The 18167-nt window shown below is 41.7% G+C and overlaps 1 protein-coding gene across 1 annotated transcript; it reads left to right on the forward strand.

Moving 5' to 3' along the window:
- The first annotated feature begins 3433 nt into the window (after window positions 1-3433).
- ldlrad2 (low density lipoprotein receptor class A domain containing 2) lies at window positions 3434-15285 on the forward strand. Its single transcript, XM_087178910.1, has 5 exons — window positions 3434-4613; window positions 8093-8578; window positions 8683-8832; window positions 9023-9163; window positions 12749-15285. Exons 1-5 carry the CDS (start codon window positions 4517-4519, stop codon window positions 13051-13053), a joined length of 1179 nt encoding a protein of 392 aa, XP_087035036.1. The 5' UTR covers window positions 3434-4516; the 3' UTR covers window positions 13054-15285.
- Window positions 15286-18167: the final 2882 nt, after the last annotated feature.

The following is an 18167-nucleotide window of genomic DNA, read 5'->3' on the forward strand; positions in this document are numbered from 1 at the left end:
GTCCTTGTACTTGTTGGTTCTGTCCTGTTCAGCAGCTTCTGGACCAGACCTTTCAGTTTAATAAAGAGTGAGTTGGTTTTGTTCACAGCTCTTAAGGCTCTCATGTAGACATGAGATGTATTTGTCCTGCCTCCACTCAGTCAGTGATGTGTTTTCTGTCGAGCCACAGGAGGGCAGTAGACTCAGAGCTGGGTTTTGTGTGACGTGGTGCTGAGTGTCAGAGGAGCAGCTGAGGTTCATGAAGTTGAGGTTTTGCTGTTTGTTGTGTTTCTACAGTTTTTACTTCCAGCCAACATATTGATGTAGTGAGATTTTTTCAGATGTCGACACCAAGAACTTAAAGTGTCCAGTCACCTGAATTTACAAGAAAACGTGTGTTATAGATAATCCCAGTGGAAATGTTCACTGTGGTCCAGCGGGTTATACAGAGGACTGGGCACATGTTCTGGAAACATGTTGCTGTTGAATTATTTGAGGAAGCAGCACAAACACTGGTTCATTCACCTGTTGAAATGTCTGAGACAGATCTCACTGTCGTCAAATGGAGCTGATCGGGTCAGGTGACAGGTGTGGTGAGCTTCACAGGAACTAAAACACAGACAGACAGTTCTGACTGGTGACCAGTTTTAACCGACTTTGACCAAGAAAATTCCGATGGAAAGAGAGAGAATGATAGGGAGCAAAGGGCCACAGGTTGGACTCGAACCCGCACCGCTGTGGTTAGAATTACGCATCCATGGTATCCTCTGCGTGCATGCGTGTGCGTGCGTGCGTGTCAACTGAGCTAGTTTTCTCCACTTAAACTGACATGATAAGTGTCCTCAGGTGCGACCTGCTTTCTTACCTGTCTTGAGGAGGGACCATGTGTCAAATGACCACACAGCAAATCTGGAGCCAGGTACAGCACACTTACACTGGCAGTGGGATGAACGTTGCTTGATGGCACTCAGCATGTTAATTCAGCCATGATGAATATGAAATTATGAAATTCAACATATCATTTTTTCCACAGCTCTTTGTGTTTAGACACATGGCTCACAGCTGTCCTCTGAACATGATGAGTGTAAATGAAGGGTTACATGTTGAAATTCTCCAGTCAAATCTAAAGAATATATTTTCATCAAGCTTCACTTCAGGCTGCTTTTCTTAGTTACCCTGATGTTGAATTATGGAGATACAAGGTTTTTACCCTGTAAGTCTACACATGTGAGTTTGTTAATTTGACTCTCACACACTCACTCGCATTCACACATGTTTACTCTCTAAGTTCACACACTGATCGCCATCATCATGTAGTTGTCACAGTTAAGCTGCACGGTTGGCTCCTCATAGTGAAGGTAGTGAGCTGTGACGTAAAGGTCTCCTGAATGATTATCCAATGAAAAGCTCATTCAGATGTTTTCAGTCTCACACCAGAATCTTTTCTGTTCTTCTGTTACTGTTCCTGACCTTTCAGCAGCTGCTCCACTTATTCATTCTCTCCAGGACTCTTCTGCCCATATGCAAATGTAATATAAGTACAAATATTGAATTCCTATGTATGAAATATATACATATAAAAACATATGTACAAATTATATATGGAACCTTTTAGAAATTGAAACAATTTCATATATTGACATATATGTCTAGCCCACACAAATATGTATGTTTATATATGTATGTTTATATTGTGGACATACTGTATGTTACATATATATATATCCATCCTAAAGCCTCTCAGTATATGTTGATATTATAGACACTGAGGTCCAAAAGTCTGAAACCGCGTTTCCAGAATATACATTAATATTAATGAGAAATCAATAAGAAAAACATAGATAAGAATACAGAATTTTTATATGTATGTTGTTTTAATAAACTTGCACATATAAATTAAATATATGTTGTTAACAACATGTTATACCATGTAAAACTTAACCATAGATACTTTTAATGTATGTAAATATACAGATTCTACTATGGATATTTCATATGTTATGAACTTATAGCTTCATATATCCAGAGGATGTACAGTATATATGTGATAATAATATAGGTGACATACGTATATGACGGCATCACTCTTAATATAGGGACGTATACAGTATGTCATATATTACACTTCTGTATGGGTGGTGGGTGGAAATTGTAAATAAGAATGACTTTAACTTCATGTTTGGGAGGGTGTCTTTGTCAGCCGCGCATCTTGTTTCTTCTAAAGACACAGGTGAAGGAGGGTGTTCTAATGTGATCCACTGGTCTAATCAGTGTCTCAACTCAAAACAAGGACTGAAGTTTTAAAAAATTAAATCAAATTTCATATAAATTCCTCTTCTGGCAGTCTTACATTTGACAATAAACCTCAGTAATCTGTTATTACCATAAATAAACTTGATGTTTGCTGGATGAACAGCACAGCCTTGCAGTTTTATGCCAGAATGTAATCACACAGATTTCATAACTAAAACACAGCATAGCATCCACTGTAGCCTCGCAAAGCCACTTTAAATCTCTCAGACTCACTTTAGAGAGTTTTGTCTTCTGAGAATCAACCAACAAATGAATCAACAACAAGGGCTCATGTGACTCATCCCACTAAAAAATAAAGGGGCAGAAATGTTTTTACTCCACAGTACTTATGTCATAATGTAGTAATGAGTACTGATGGGTCACAACATGCTGATGGCTGATGTCTCTAGTTGTCTATAATTTACTGACTGATTCTTGACTGTAACTGTAGAGGCAACAACAAAAACACACATATCAGTAAGAAACAGTGTTTGACTTCATAACAGCTGACTCAGCATTAAAGGTCAATACAGTCTGAAGGTCTCTGCCCATGTGTAGTGTGATTATAGATCAGGTCTAGCTTCTATATTAATACTGTGAAAGTATCAAAGCGCTCAGTCCACAGAGAAATGCACACAGCCTGTATTCAGAAACTGAGCCTTAAAACCAGCCGTCAGGACTTCTGGAACTTTGTGATGTCACAACAAAACAGTCACCGCTCTCAGCCACACCACAAGCCCCACCCACCTGGACCCACCACCCAACATTGCAAGATTTGGATTTGCAGGAGTATTTTCCTGAAATCTGCTATGTCTTTATTGGATCACTCAGAAAAAGTCAGCCAATCATAAGAGAGGCTCAGAGCCTCCTCTCTTCTGATTGGCTCACTGACCTGTTGTTACTAGAGCTCCAGAGAGAAGCCTGAGAGAGGAGATGTAAAACTACATTGAGATGGTTTTTGGTTCTTAAAACCACAGTCTGTAACTTCTGCCTCTAGGAGTCTCTCAATCAAAACAAAAACAAAAGACGCTGTTGGGTGACATCTTGAAATAGCATGGGATCATGAGAGTTGTTTTCTTCACCACCATTACCTTAAGCTCCTCCTGGTTTGGATTCCCTTCGTGTAAACAGTTCAGGAAATCAAAGAGAGCTGGTGATTCTAACACCGTTAAAACACTGAATAAAGCAGTTTGACATTTAAAGTCAGTGTTTGAGCGACACTGTACAGAGGACAGAGACTCAGGGAAGAGCTGGAGCTGAGATTGATGCTAACCTTTGTTTGGATTGTTTCTCTGATAACTTATGAACCAGACGTTCAGCAGGTTTTTACCAGCAGCTGAATTATCCTCAGAGGTGTCCTCCTCTCCATAACAAACACACCAGGGGATTAAAACCAGTAGAAACACCCAGGAAGCAGATTGACTTTAAAAATTTGAGATTCAGTGACGCTCTTCAGGGACACAGGACAGGACGTCTCCAGCAGCTGGGAGCTGAGCTGTCTAACATTTCCTCAGCTTGTTTCTCTGATAACTTCAGATCCAGACGTCCGACGACTAAAATCCTTCATCTGGTTCAAATATAGAGCTGAAAACCACCAAGGTGTAAAAAGTGTATGTGGCTTAAAACTAGATAAAAGTCAATGTTGAGCTTCTGTCAGACAAACACACTGACACATGATCATAGAGGATATGATGTCACTGACAGGACACCAATGAAACGTTACCATGATTAAAATCACAGATTTCTGTGGTTTGAGAATTGATGGAAACATTTGGGAAAATGTAAGAACACAACTCAACAAAATCTAGAACACAGTTCTAGATGTTTTTAGATATTATAAATTACAGATTATAACTTTAAAACCACAAATATCGTCTTAATGATCAACACAAAACACAAAAAGGAAAATATGGAACTTTAAAATGAATGACTTGTGGTTGTGGAAGTTAACATGGCCTGACTTATTTTAAACAGGAGCTCTTTCTTGCAGGCCTGGCAGCTGATTGGATGGGTGTTGTCATGGAGATGACAGGACATGTGAACGGAGGGGGCAGAGAGGAGGTTCAGCTGGAACAGAGTTTATTTATGATGGAGAGCAGAGTGGCCTCAGCCCTGCACTGATCCCTCCTGCGTTCTCACCCAGTGCAGCTGCAGCCTCTTCACTGCCTCTGAGGTCAGATATGACAGGTTCACTCCCGACCTCTGGGAGCTGACCGTCTCTTCTGCGCGCTCCTCTGCAACCTGGATGATGGAGCTGGAGGCGGAGAGCTGCCGGCAGCGTCTGCTCAGGCTGCTCCTCCTGCTCGGCTGCGTGACTCTCCACAGCTCGGCCATCGAGACCGGTAAGACCCTTACACCTAGACCCGGACACACGGGCCGGACCGGCTCCTCCCTCAGTGGCAGGAGGAGGACATGAGGTCCGGATCCTGTTGAAAGTGACGCACTTGTGTTAAGTCTGCTCCGCTGAGCGAGGTTGAAGCCTGTTCTAGGTTTAAGGTTTCTGTGTGAGCAGCAGAGAGTAGCAGTGGTCGTTCAGTAACGGCAGCCTGATTACAGCAGCAGTATTTAGATATTGAACCTCAGTCACAGTGAGAGCTTCCGTCAGAGCTCAAATTGTTTTTATTCTTGTAAAACAAAATATTTCATTTGATAGAGTGAGATGAAAATAAGTTGAACTTTTTGCCATTTGACTCTGAATACTAATGAATATTGTAACATGTTGAAATAATCAGTGAAAGGCTATTGGCTACAGGAGTAAAAGTAGAAGTATATGTTATAATAAAGATAGTAAAGGAAAATAAAATAATAGCAGTTATGAATAAAGCTGTGTTTAAGTGATGCAGAATATAAAGAGCTATTGGTTCTGATTTCTTTTGTTTAAGATTAAAGGACCAGAGTATTAATTAGAAATCATATGTACTTTCCATTTTACTGATCATTGCTTTTGCTTTTAAAGATTCTTTGATGTATTTTTCTGCAGTCAGATGCAGCCATTGGTTTCCACTCAAACTTAAACTTGTGTTGTGTAAGCTGTCACATTAAATATTTATTTCTCTGTGTAAATAAAAATAAATTTAAAACCAAATGACTCCTGGAGCAACAGACAGAATACATCTGAATTAGTAAAAACCGAGTAAAACCATAATGATCTGATCAAGTGCTCTGATCAATGACTTAATAATAAACTAAAGAGTAGTTCAGTCAACATAGATAATAAAATATACAGTGAGATTATAGAGATTATACTGAGGTAGTTAGCACTCTATGTATTTTGTATTAAAACATGGGAATGTTGAAAATGTACGTAATTTAGTTCATTTAACATTGTGAAGTTTTTTAAGTATTTCATTTCCTGGATAAGATATACAATTTCTAGATTTTATATGCATGTTATGATATATATATAAATACTGAGATGATTTGTGATAGAAGCCCTGCTGTGGCCCCATTAGACCAGTTTAGTCACAGTCATTCACAGAGTTTAAAAACAGCTGAATTTTCAGCCTGTAAAAATCTTTACTGGGGACTTGGCGTCCTCTGGTCGTTCCTGTTTTGATCCGTGTCCTGAGGTTTTGTATTTACTTGTGCGGTGAAGAGGGGACAAGCGGCTTCCCACCAACAGGGGCCCCGGGCTCTGGGACATTCCTGGAGGTCAGTGCAGGAGGATCTGGTTGTCTCCCAAGGAAACGGAGCTAATAAACTCCAGGGGTGGTCGTAAATATCCCCATTATTTGGCCGGGGGCCCGGAGGCCAGGGTGGGGGGCACTGAGTGTGGGCTGCTGGATCCAGATCTGCCCACCCATCTGACCCGTCCTGACTCAAACGATCACTAGACACGGCCATCAGCTCCTCTCTTCACATCAAATTATTTCTACACTCAAGATTTTTTCCTTTTTTTAAATTTTAAATCAAAATCTTTCATCTCTTCATCTCTATAATGTATTCCTGTCCTTTTTATTTTTTTATTTTTTTATTCAGTTTAGTTTGTTGTTTTCATCCTTAATTCTTCCCTCAAAAAGGCAATCTGAGGCAAACAGTTTTAAGAACATAAAAAGCGGCAGTTTATTCACATGCATTTAAACATTTGTATAAAAAGACAAATGATGTCAGTGTAAAGGTAAAAAGAAGAAAGAGTTAATGGCAGCGGCTAGTCCACAACTGGCATATTACGTCAAAGAGTGTTAATTATACAGAAAGGGAGGCTGATTATTTTGCAGTTTTGATAATATTGTTTATTTTGAAATAATAAAACTGTTGTGCTGTTAGTTGTAGTAGTTTTGTTTAATTTTACAACTTATTTAAGGCCAGTAAGACTTATGATTTAGACTGTTAGATAAACCATATGCTCATATGCCTTCAGAGGTTAATCTGACCGCATCTCAAAAATAGCATTTATTTCATTTTCTTTCATTTGAATAATTGGTTTTTCAGGTCCGAGTTGCAGCACTAATGTTATCTTAAAGCTCTATATAGTCTAAAGGTAGATGTCCATGTGTTGTTTGATTATAAAGCAGGTCAAAGTTCTGTATTAATACTGTGAAAGTATCAAAGTGCTCAGTCCACAGAGAAACAGCCTGCACACAGCCTGTATTCAGAAACTGAGCCTTAAAACCAGAGTTCAGGACTTCTGGAACTTTGTGATGTCACAACAAAGCAGACATCTCTCTCAGCAACCCCCCAAGCCCCACCCACCTGGACCCACCATCCAACATTGCAGGATTTGGTTCCTCTGAGTGTTTTCCTGAAATCTGCTATATTTTTATTGGATCGAACGTCTCAGTATTAGGCAGTGGATCCTGAACCTGCTGGTTCTGGATCAAACAGTCTCTTTGTCTTACTTAGTTACTAATGCATCTATCTGAACAACAGCCGCAGGAACAGGCTAAATTCTACTACATCACTATAACATCTGTCGACATCATCAATCATACATTTATGCCACTTGAAGTGTTTGTCAGTACGGTTTGCCATTTGCACTAATGATACTTTTCTCTACAGACCAACATTAGATGTTACTCACCAGTCTGACAGAAAAGTTGCAGCTCGGCATCAAACATCCCTTTACCGAGTGGGAAACCCCACCATGATTTACCCGTTTTCTTCTTTTCTTTGCCGTTGAACATGGTTTCTTTTTGGAGCGGTCCTTCGTGATGGAGATAAAAAATCGCTTTCTAGGCGTTTCAGACATCTCTGCGTTTCTGTCATGCTAGTCTGGAGTTTTTCTGTTTTTTTTTTAGTCCGGAGCTGTAGCGTAACTTCAAGCTCTGGAGGAAGCTGTTCTTCTTCGTGGGTCTGAGGGCAGACTAGACACTACACTGACTCCTACAGCATCTAGTGTATCCAGGTGGTATTACAGCACGGTCCAGGACGCGGCTAGTTGGTTAGCATGCTCATTTCAGTAGATATCTCTGAAATACAATAGCTGGAGGTCTTGGTCATGACATCATCACTGTGGCTCCTTCACATACTATTGATAGTGTGAGTTCATTTTTTGAACATTTTAAACTAAAATTCTGGCCTGAGCTTACACATTACACCTTTAAAGCTTATGTGCAAGATTCAGGTTTTCTTCTTCTTCTTCTTCTTCTTCTTCTTCTTCTTCTTCTTCTTCTTTCCAAAGACAATGATTCAAATTCAGTGTGACCTTTGACCCTATTTCCTCTTGTTCACAGCTGAAATGTCCAATTACCTGAGAAACAGGCCTCTGTGCTGCACCAAGAATAACCATCTCTGTGATCAGTGATTTACTGTTAAAGAAAAGCTGATACAGTCTGTCAGTTTGTCTCTGAGGATGCTGTCTCTGGTCTCTTGCCCTTGTCAGTGAATGTGGTGGACTTCTGTGGCCAAATGATCCGGGGTGACGGGATGATCATCAATTCGCACCAGGAATCCAAGAAGTACTACTTTGTGACCATGGCAACCGACTGCCACCTCACCATGCAGGCCAGCTCTCCCAAAGACAAAGTCCAGTTCCACTTCCGCTTCTTCCTGGTCTACAGTTTGCTGCGAGTGGCCCCTCTGAGCCCAGCTCCCCTCTTCCCAGAGTCCCCTCGTGACTCGGCCCCCCTCAACCCAAGACTGGAGCCCACCACTGGTGAAAGCCCAGGGGACCCGTGTCATGCCGGCTCATATGTTCAATTCTACGATGGATGGGATAGGAGCTCGCCACCCCTCGGGCCTCCTCTCTGTGGGAAGAGCCCGCCCCGGCCAGTGCTGTCCACAGGAAACTACCTGACCCTGAGGCTGGTGACCCGGGGGACTCAGCCCAGGGTCGACTTTGTGGGCGACTTCACCTCCTTCAGGCTGGGTAAGGTTAGAAAATGATTTTGGTCATTTTTAAAAGAAACCATCGCTACGTCACCTCCACCCCAGGTGAACTCAGATCTCCTTGCCTGTCATCTTCCTCTGCAGGTTTCAACCAATCAGAGTGCAGCAGCGAACCCTACTTCACCTGCAGGAATGGGAAGTGTATCCCTCTCAGTCTGGTGTGCGATGATAAAGGCATCGACAACTGTGGGGATGGAAGTGACCTGGAGGAAAATCTGACCACTGGCTGCGAAGGTCAGTCAGGTGATGAGGCGGCAGAAACACGCCGTGATCTAACAGCACCTCAACATCTCACAGCTGATCCTTCAAAATCTCACTGTAGTGTTGGAGGGAATTCTGGGATTTTGAAGCGCCATAATAATTGAAAAGGGTGCCATTATTTAATAGTTTATTTAATAGTTGACTCAAATCTGTCCTTCATCAGCAGGTCAGCTCTTACCTCCTGAACCTCCACCGCCGATAGCGACCCCACCTCCACCTTTTGTGAATCCACCCACGGAGCCGCTTGCTAAACATCTGAACTGTGGCGTGCCAGACAGCGCTCCCAGCCATGAGTCAGTAACAGGTGAGTGAGTTGTATTGTAATAAATCTTCGTCTACATCCGACTCTAGGCCAGAGTGACTCGCAGTGTGACACAACGAGCTTATGTCCTGCAGGCAGCTGGTTGGTCATCAAATAAACTAAGAGCCCATTTGGATGCAAAGTGCCTTGATGACTGGGCATAAAGTTAATGGAGGTGGCAATTGAGTTGTTAATTTCAGCTAAAGACTTGATGGATTCTCACAAAGAGCAGCCTTTGAGTAACCTGTCTCTGTTCCAGCGTCAGAGACTGTCTGGACCAGCCTGTCAGCTTGCTTTTAAGACCCGGCTGAGTCTGAAAACAGCCTTTCTTCTGTTCTGACTGTTGCACTGAGAGAGGGAGAGGGGGATTCACTTGTGACTGCTGTGCAGTTTGGCAGCTGTTTAATAGCTGAGATCCATTGGATTGGTGAACTGACACACAGATTCTGGGAATATATACTGAGAATGTAATGGGCTCCATGCAAATCAGTATGGGAGGTTAATTTATTCCACAATAAGCGAAGCTACATCGTCTGTCAAGCTGATTAAACAGCTTTAAATGTGCAAGAAGGAAGAGTTAGTTCACTTTAAAGAGGACCTATTATGGCCATTTTCAGTATTAATCATTTCATTTTTGGTGTTGACTAAAATAGATTTACTTGCTTTAATGTTCTGAAAAGACATTTGTTTTCTTCTGCTGTACATTTTATACTGTACTCTCTTCACCCTCTGTCTGAAACGCTCTGTTAGAGCTCAGGGCTCTTTAAGGCCCCCCTCCTCCCTCTGGAGCTGATTGGTCAGCTTGCCAGCAACTACCATGGCAACGTCATGTTCCACACATCTTGTGCAAACAAACTTCGTATGACAATATTCATAACTTGGAATATTTTTATAAGTCATCCTTTAGATTTTTTTAAGTGTGGACACTTCCAGACTAAAGGAAAATAAATAATGGAGGAGCAGACAGACGGTGTCCACCGCTTCACCTCCTGCTGATTTATGATGAGCTGAACGAAGTACAGCATGTCAACACTGACAAATGTTTAAGCATTTATATCTTTGCTTTGCTGCTTCTTACTGAGCCTGAATCCACTTTTCGACTAACTGTGCGCGGTTTATGAAGCGGTCCTCCTTGAAGTGCGGCTCACACTGTAATGTTTGGAGCAATGGAGAACCGTGGAAAAATAAAGCAGATTTCTGCAGGAAATTAAGAACACTGTCTTTTCGGCATGGCTACAAAACTAATGAAAACCCTTGACCATAAGTAGTTATGTGCTGTGCCTTGTGTGGGGGCGTGCCAAGCTTGCAGGTGGGCAACGCCAAGAGAAGTATTGACGTCAATAGGAGCAGGAAGTAATGGCTGGACTCCCAACGAGGCGTTTCATACATAGGAGAAAATTGGGTTTTTACCCTGACAGAGTTTCTCCCTTTGATGTAAACTTTGATCCTTTGAACTTTGGAGACCATTTACATGCACAAAAACCTATATAACACACTGCAATGGGTGTTATGTAACATTATAATAGGTCCCCTTTAACTCTGGGCTCAGGTCCAGTGCATCTCACTATGGTTAAAGTGATGCTGATGTTGGTTCAGGTAAAACAGCAAAGGGAGTTGTATTTGGTGATGTCTGGGATTGTTGGCAGAGGTTTTTCATTCCCAGATTCAATAGTTGTAGAATAAGTCACTCATTTTCATTATTTAGACCAATGGTTCTCAAAGTGTTTCCCTTCAAGGCACAAGTTAGACCACAGACCCCCATCTGATAAGATTTTGCTTTTAGACGTTTTCTTAAAAAAGACAAAAAAGTCAGTCATTGTGTTACTTATGGATGGAAATATAATGAAAATAAATGATTCCCCTTTTTGCTGGGGACCCCCTCAAGGACCCCTGGGGGTCCCAGACCCCACTTTGAAAACCACTGATCTAAAGATCTTCTTTTGATTGGTGGAGGTGAACAGGCAAATAAAAGTCTTGGTCAAATTAGTATTGATGACAGTGAAACTTTGGACCAAAATGCATCACTGTCAATGAAACGGGTTGGATTTCCTCACAGAGACACACAGTGTTCCTGTTGTGTTGACGATGAAAATCCACCTTGTCAAATCACACACCACCTTCAGAATGCTGACTTTGAAGGAACCATAGTCCAGAATGAAGGATGCCTGACCCACAAGTATTCACTACATCAAGCTTCCAGCACCATTCATTTCACATGGGAATAAATATTGTGCCATTAATGCCAGTAGCTCTTCACAGTGCTGTAAAATACAGTATGACTGCATTTTCTTCAATAATGCGACTGTTGATGTTTTTTTTATTTTTCTGAACAAATCCTATTAATAGACTGAAACCAACTATGTTTTAGATTCTCAACACTTCCTAACTTCCCTGCAACATCTCTGTGTCCCAGTTCAGGGGCCTCTGACAGCTAGGAAGGGCCACATCCTTGTAGCTGTCGAAGGCCGCGAAGGCCTCTACGGAGGATTTCTGCTTTGTGTCACCAGCTGTTCCCGCCTTTAGTGTTGCGTCACAGAGCCCTGCTCCTGTTGCCTAGCAACCTGGACAACATGTAACTTTTCTTTTTACAAAAACTTGAGGACGTAAGGCCCTTGGTTTTAACAGTTGTATCTTTAGCTGTTGAACTGAGCTGAAACACAATACTTACGTTTAACAGTGTAATCCTCCGGCTCTCTGTCAGTGTTGTTTTGCTTTCATTACCGGCACGCAGTGAATCCTGGGATAAGTTGGTCCACGAAGGATCCAGCTGTTGGAGCCATCATCCAGGAAAAGTAGGACACATTTGAGGAGCCTTTGAAATGGGACAGCGTAGTCGCTCCACCGTGACACAGTCAGTCTTCAGACGCAGCCTCTGAAGGATGAGACCCTTGAACTGAGACGCAGCTCATGTCTGAGGCTCCCAGCCCAAAGCACTTTGGTTCCTGCTGAAGACATAAAACTGTAATTGAATTTTTCAAACGGCTGTATGTATGTTACTCAAACAGGTAGTAAATAGTGCATTGTTGGGAACCATTTTCAGAACAGAATCGACAGCTACACATTTGATACTAGTTCCATTTGATTTGTGTGAAGGTGGGGAGCACCACTGCTAAAGTGCCACTGTGGATCTATAGACAACGATGCTTTAGAATATGAGACCGAGGGCCGAGCGCTCTCCCTGGACTTCTCTTATTTAGACAGTAGGAAGGCAGAGAGGAGCCAGACGAGAGCAGACCCTGGCAGATACAACACCCATTTAATTCCACAGAAAACTTTGAAGCTGGAATATTAGAACAAAAAAGGCCAGATTCAGAAAACAGGATTGTGGTAATGAAAATGATAATTGGGTACAACAAGTGTAATTTAGACAGTCGATCACGTGGGAAAACCACCAACTCAGAAATATTTTATTTGCAGGTTGTGGTGACAGTGTACAGTCTGAACCGTTCAGTCCCTAAATGTGTCAGAAATGTTTTGGTGAATCTGATTCTATGTGGGTAGAATGTGCAGTTCTCCAGCATTATAACATAATTAAACATGGCCACTGTGTGAATAAAGAGACCTGTGTCCCGCCTCTCTCATCTCCAGACTCTCCTGCCTCTCTGTCCCTGTTGGTTCTCTACATCATCCTGGCCGTGGTGGCGGGCGGCGTGCTGCTCTGCTGGTGCTGCTGGTCACCTGGATGGTTCCTGTGGCGGGTCAGCATCTGTCGGTTCTTACCCTGCTGCAACTTGGCCTGCGCCTCCTGCCAGCTCTGCGGCCGCAGCTGTGTCCACAGCAAGGAGCACCGGCTGGCCAAAGTGACGCCGCACACACCTGTCAACGGGAGCCCGACGTGCACGGCGGCAGCCACCAACAGTGCAGAGGAAAACATTACCACGGCAACTGTTTAGAGCAGAGGGGCTGTCTGGTTGATCAGATACATGGATACGCTGATGCTGAACACTTACTGCATTAGGCAGTGTAACAAGACCAAGAGTCTTTTTAGTGCAGGTTGGACTGAAGTGGTCCAGGACGCTGGACTGAGCAGAGCCACTGGTCCACCTGTGGTTTGTCTGCTTTAAATGTGATGAGACTGCTATGTTAATGCTGTTAGAAGAAGGAAAAGCAGGGTACAGTGTGACTACAGATTGTATGAACGTATGAATGTATCTGAAATGAGAGGATTAAGGTTCTGGGACTCACTGAAAAGAAAATTTCATTCACAGCACCTGTTTGAAGTTGTCTCTTTCATATTATGCTAGAAGCTGAAGTTTGAGATGTCCAGCCATTGAAGCTGGACCAGAGCAGACAATGAACAGTGTTAAGTTGTTAGTGTGAACAGTTTTGAGTCATGTTTTTGTTTGTTTCTTATAAACATGCTTTTCTGCTCTGTCTCAGAAGTCACAGTTTAGAAACTACACTTCAGTCCACAGCTTCGACCAAAACTCTGGAAACAGCCTCAAAAAGTCAACGGCCCGGTGACAGCAGCTGTTCTCCCCTGGAGAAATTCCTTCAGACTCTCAACGCTCCCCCACCGGTCCACTGTTGTTCCACATACTTTATAAACCAATCTGAAGTTTGGACAGTGGCGCTCAAACAGTCAACTCCGTGCAGAGAGAAACTCACCGTGTAACAGAAATCCAGGCATATTAAACTTAAATCAATAAATGATCATCAGGTCAAATAAAACTATAGAGAGTGAGAATTACTGTGGTGGAACATAAAATAATGATCATTTTCAATTGCAGTAAATTTGAAGACAAGGTGAAGAAATTATAATTATTATTAAAAGATATTAATCATCAAGAAAAAACAATCATTGGATTCACAAAATGATTATTTAGTAAGTGTTTGTAGTGGTTTGATTATTTATTGTCTTTTAATGTTCACTGGCCAATGTGTCAATCATAAACAGCTGGTTCAAGCCTGACTCTCCTGGTCTAACTCTGCAGCTGACTGCAGCTTGTGTGCCAGTGAAGCTCATCAGGACTTTCTACACATGAACATTAGACTCACATGTGACTGAAACTAACAGCCTCCACTCCCATTCAGACCTAAGAGCATCAGTGAGGTCCGACCCTGACGCAGGTGATCAGGTCTCGTTCAGTCTCTGTTCCAGTGTCTCCCAGAGCTGTTAGATAGGGTTGAGGTCAGGGCTCTGTGCTGGCCAGTGTAGTTCTTCTTTGTGCACAATCTGCAGCCACCAAGTTGGAGGCACGTTGTTGTCTAAAATATCATTGTATGATGAAGGGTTCTGATTTTTTAACTTCACTGTAACCAAGGATAAAAAAAAACAGGAAAACAGCCCCAGACCAAAGGTACACATAAGTATGTAGTTTATTAACTTGTATCGTAAAACTCAAACACAAAAAGAAAAGGAAATGAGGGCATGGTTGTCTTCTGACATGAAGTCAATCAAAATCAAAATACATGGTTGACGTCTTTCTTGCAGAGTCCTCTTTTCTCTTCCAGGCCTCAGATACAGTAAAGAGCACAGTATCTTCCTGTCCTTTTACCCAGATTGATGCTCCATGTGACGGGAAACCTGTGTCCATGTGTCCACCAGGCAAACTTTCTTTGTGGCATCCTCTAGATGGAGTAGCTCCATAACCTTTCCTCGCTCTGCCACACTGTGTGTTGTGTAACCACATTTCACAGAGCCCCCTGCACCGTCTCTTTAGGTGTTTTGGCTTGTGTCTTCGCTCGGACATTAGACCATATGCTTAAACAAATACTGTGATTCTGACCTCCAGGTTGCTGGGCTGCAGCAAAATGAAGCATGCAGACTTCTTTATCCGTCTCTCTTTCTGCTGAGACTGTACAGGAATGCATGTGCATCCTTACACACATCACACACACACCAAGTATAGTACACATCCACTCAGCTCACACATACACTCAGACATCCATGTGCGTCACTCTGTGGAGAAGGTCAGTGCTCCAGCTGGATGATCTTGCCAACACGACTTTTCTCACAAATGACTTTAAGCTCACATTTTTACACATTTAATTTTTTCCTCCAATCATTTTATGGCTAAATGTTATTGTTACAGACTTTATATTATCTGTTAATAAACAGTGTGAAAATTTGTGAAAGTCAAACATGATCTAAGTTCAGACGCCTTAAAGGAGCTATTTTGAAGTTTTTCTTTTTTTTTCTTTCTTGCTACATAGCTAGCGTTAGCATTAGCAGCTGTTTACTTATCAGTCTAGAAGAAACAGGAGTTCAGCATCAAACTTCATTCCTTTACTCACCAACAGCTGTATCCAGAGGTGGAGACAAACGTCAATGTTAACTCTTGTCTCTGTCACGTCTTTTCTCCTACAGAAGTTAGCATGCTAACCAGCTAGCCCTGGCCTGTCTCCTCACTGCAGCCTCCAGTCTGTCCTGAAGACGTAGCTGCTCAGAAGGAATATTATAACCTCTTATATCATAAATGCAACATTGGTTTAAGCTCTTGTCAAGTGGCCATCACCACTAACCGCTCTCAGCAAGAAACCATGTTCAGTGGCAGAGAAAACTTACACATAGCCCATTTAAAGCTGGACTAATTATATTATATTAATTGTGGACAAGATGTGTAAAATGAAAAATTCACTTGTAATGACAGATCTACAGAAAATCAACATTGCAGTTCGCCTAAATATGTTTTTGCCTGTTTTAGCTGATTGTTTTGAGCAAACAGCAGACAGGTGAACATAATGGAGCATTCAGCAGCTAAAGAGGAGCTGTTGGAGACCAAACACAGAGCTAAAAGACTGGACTTGAATGCTGATGCTGCTGGCTATGTAACCAGGTCACTGTTGTGTTTCCAGCTTGTTCTATTTTGCCCCGAAACAGGCCAGGACATTTACACTTTTATTTTTAGATAAATGTTAATTAAAGATTTAATTTGTTTGAAAGGAATGACATTTATCAAATTACACCTGAAACTTTCTGAACAAAACAGAGATTTGTGTTTTCAACTAACTGCAGCATCATGTAAATAATGAAGAATAGCTTCAGTAATTAATAAGATAACAAAGAAGATTTTATTCCTTTACTCTGTTTTGTATTTTTTTGGACTATTCAGTGCTTACAGATTGATAACAGTGCAATTTTCTCAGTGTAAGTCATTGGTATGTACATACTGTAAAGTTTTAATAAATGCTACATATGGAAAATTTCTGAATTCCTTTGTTCCCCACACATTTTCCATAGCTGGTTGAGATTTAAGAAATAAAACAAGCTTTTCATAATGATATTATCAAATACAGTGTATTTTGGAAGTGTTTGTCACACTTGCAGATCATTTTTAAAGACACTGTTAAACTGTGCACAACTAAAGTGGCTCTTCATGCCACACATGGTGGGTTTGATTTAGCTCACGGTTCATACCAGGATGTGATCACGTAGTGGTCTGCAGCACTGTGCTGTCTCTGCTGCTCTTTATCTGCTTGGTTGACACTGGGGGGTGGGGTCGGGGACTTGGCAAAGGGTCAGCAACTTCACACTGTGTGTTGCCTCTGGTTTCCACTGGCAACCTTTCAAGTCAAATCTCTGTTTCTGTGAAGGACAGACAAGAACTCGTTCCCAACCCTTTTGTCACTTTGATTTGATTTTCTGTAACTGACCTGTTGACCCCTGGTTAAATTAGTGTGTTGTGCTGCCAGAGGGTTCATCATTTTGTCAAATGTGTTGACACAAGTCAACCTCTCTGCAGACACATTAATGTCAGAAAATTCTTTTCTATCTTTTTAAACAGAGAAAAAATCACTTCAACTCTGTTTGCTCAGCTTCTTGTTTGTTACATAGACTCAAACATTGTTTATCCGCCTACACAGTCTCATCAGTCTATGTGACAAACGTATCTCTGCTACACAGCAGTAAACAGAACCATTAAAATGTATTAAATCCCTCTTAAACAGTAAAATCAAGGTGTAAAATAAGAAACTTTAATGGGCACAGCAGCTGAAATTGATCCTTAATGGAATACTGTGAAGAGCTGCTTTTGTCCTAATGTTTAAGGGGTGAAACACCTCCATATAATTCAGGTCATGGTCAAACTATTCTGAGACCAAAGAGTATCATATTGAATCATTGGCCTCCCACTCGTGTGTGTGTGTGTGGCATTGTCCCATTGTGATATCTGAGCCATGCTGCTGGATCTGTGACTCACTGATAATAGATCTCCTTCCAATGCTCCCTCTGAAAAATTCAGCCCATAGTTTTGATGTGGGTTACTTGGCTGTGAGGACAACCTAATATTTTTTCAGGATGTTGTAGATGCAGCTTTGGCAGCAGTTGTAGCACATGAATCTGTATGGACAGGTGGTCTTCCTATTTTAGACAACAGCCTGCTCCTGGTAGATTTACAGATGTGTCATCACTTTCCTTTTTGTTGGCGGTTTGCCTGTATGAGATATTCAGTGTGCTTGTATCCATCCCCTGACTTTTGCTTTCAACCAGCTCTTTGCAGAGCTGCTTGGAGTTCTCCTTTGTCTTCATGGTGTCAGTTTTGCCACGACACTAATTCACCAATTACAATCAACTAAAAGCCTTTGACTGCTCTATTTAACTAGGCTTCCAATGTGACTTGTAAAACCATTTGGCTGCAAGAGTGATGATTTAGGTGAGTCACTGAGTGCTTATTTTACTTTATATTTGAAATTTATTCAATCACTTTTAAGAGATCTGTTTTCATTTTGACCTTTAACAGTCTTTTCCTGATGCCACATTAAATTTACTTTAATTTAATGTTATAAAACAATAAAACATGAAAGGTTTTGATATTTCATAGGCACTGTAAAAGGTGTGTCCCATTTCGAATAAGGTTTGCTACTGACCATTAGCTAATTTCCTCCTTCATGACAACTGTTTAACTCACCTGTTTACATGTTGTTAAGGCTTAAAGGGACAGTGCAGGTTATTTGATGTGGGGCTGTGTGAGGTACTCATGAATAGTCGGTTTACTCCTCACAGCCGATTCTGTTCAGTGGACTCCAGGGTAGGAAAGTCGATCCAGCAGAGTGGAAGAGATGGCAT

This window comes from Seriola lalandi, unplaced genomic scaffold (assembly GCF_002814215.2).
Source record: "Seriola lalandi dorsalis isolate HSWRI2012SDOR001 ecotype SW California unplaced genomic scaffold, Sedor1 jcf7180002054748, whole genome shotgun sequence".
Lineage (NCBI taxonomy): Eukaryota > Metazoa > Chordata > Actinopteri > Carangiformes > Carangidae > Seriola > Seriola lalandi.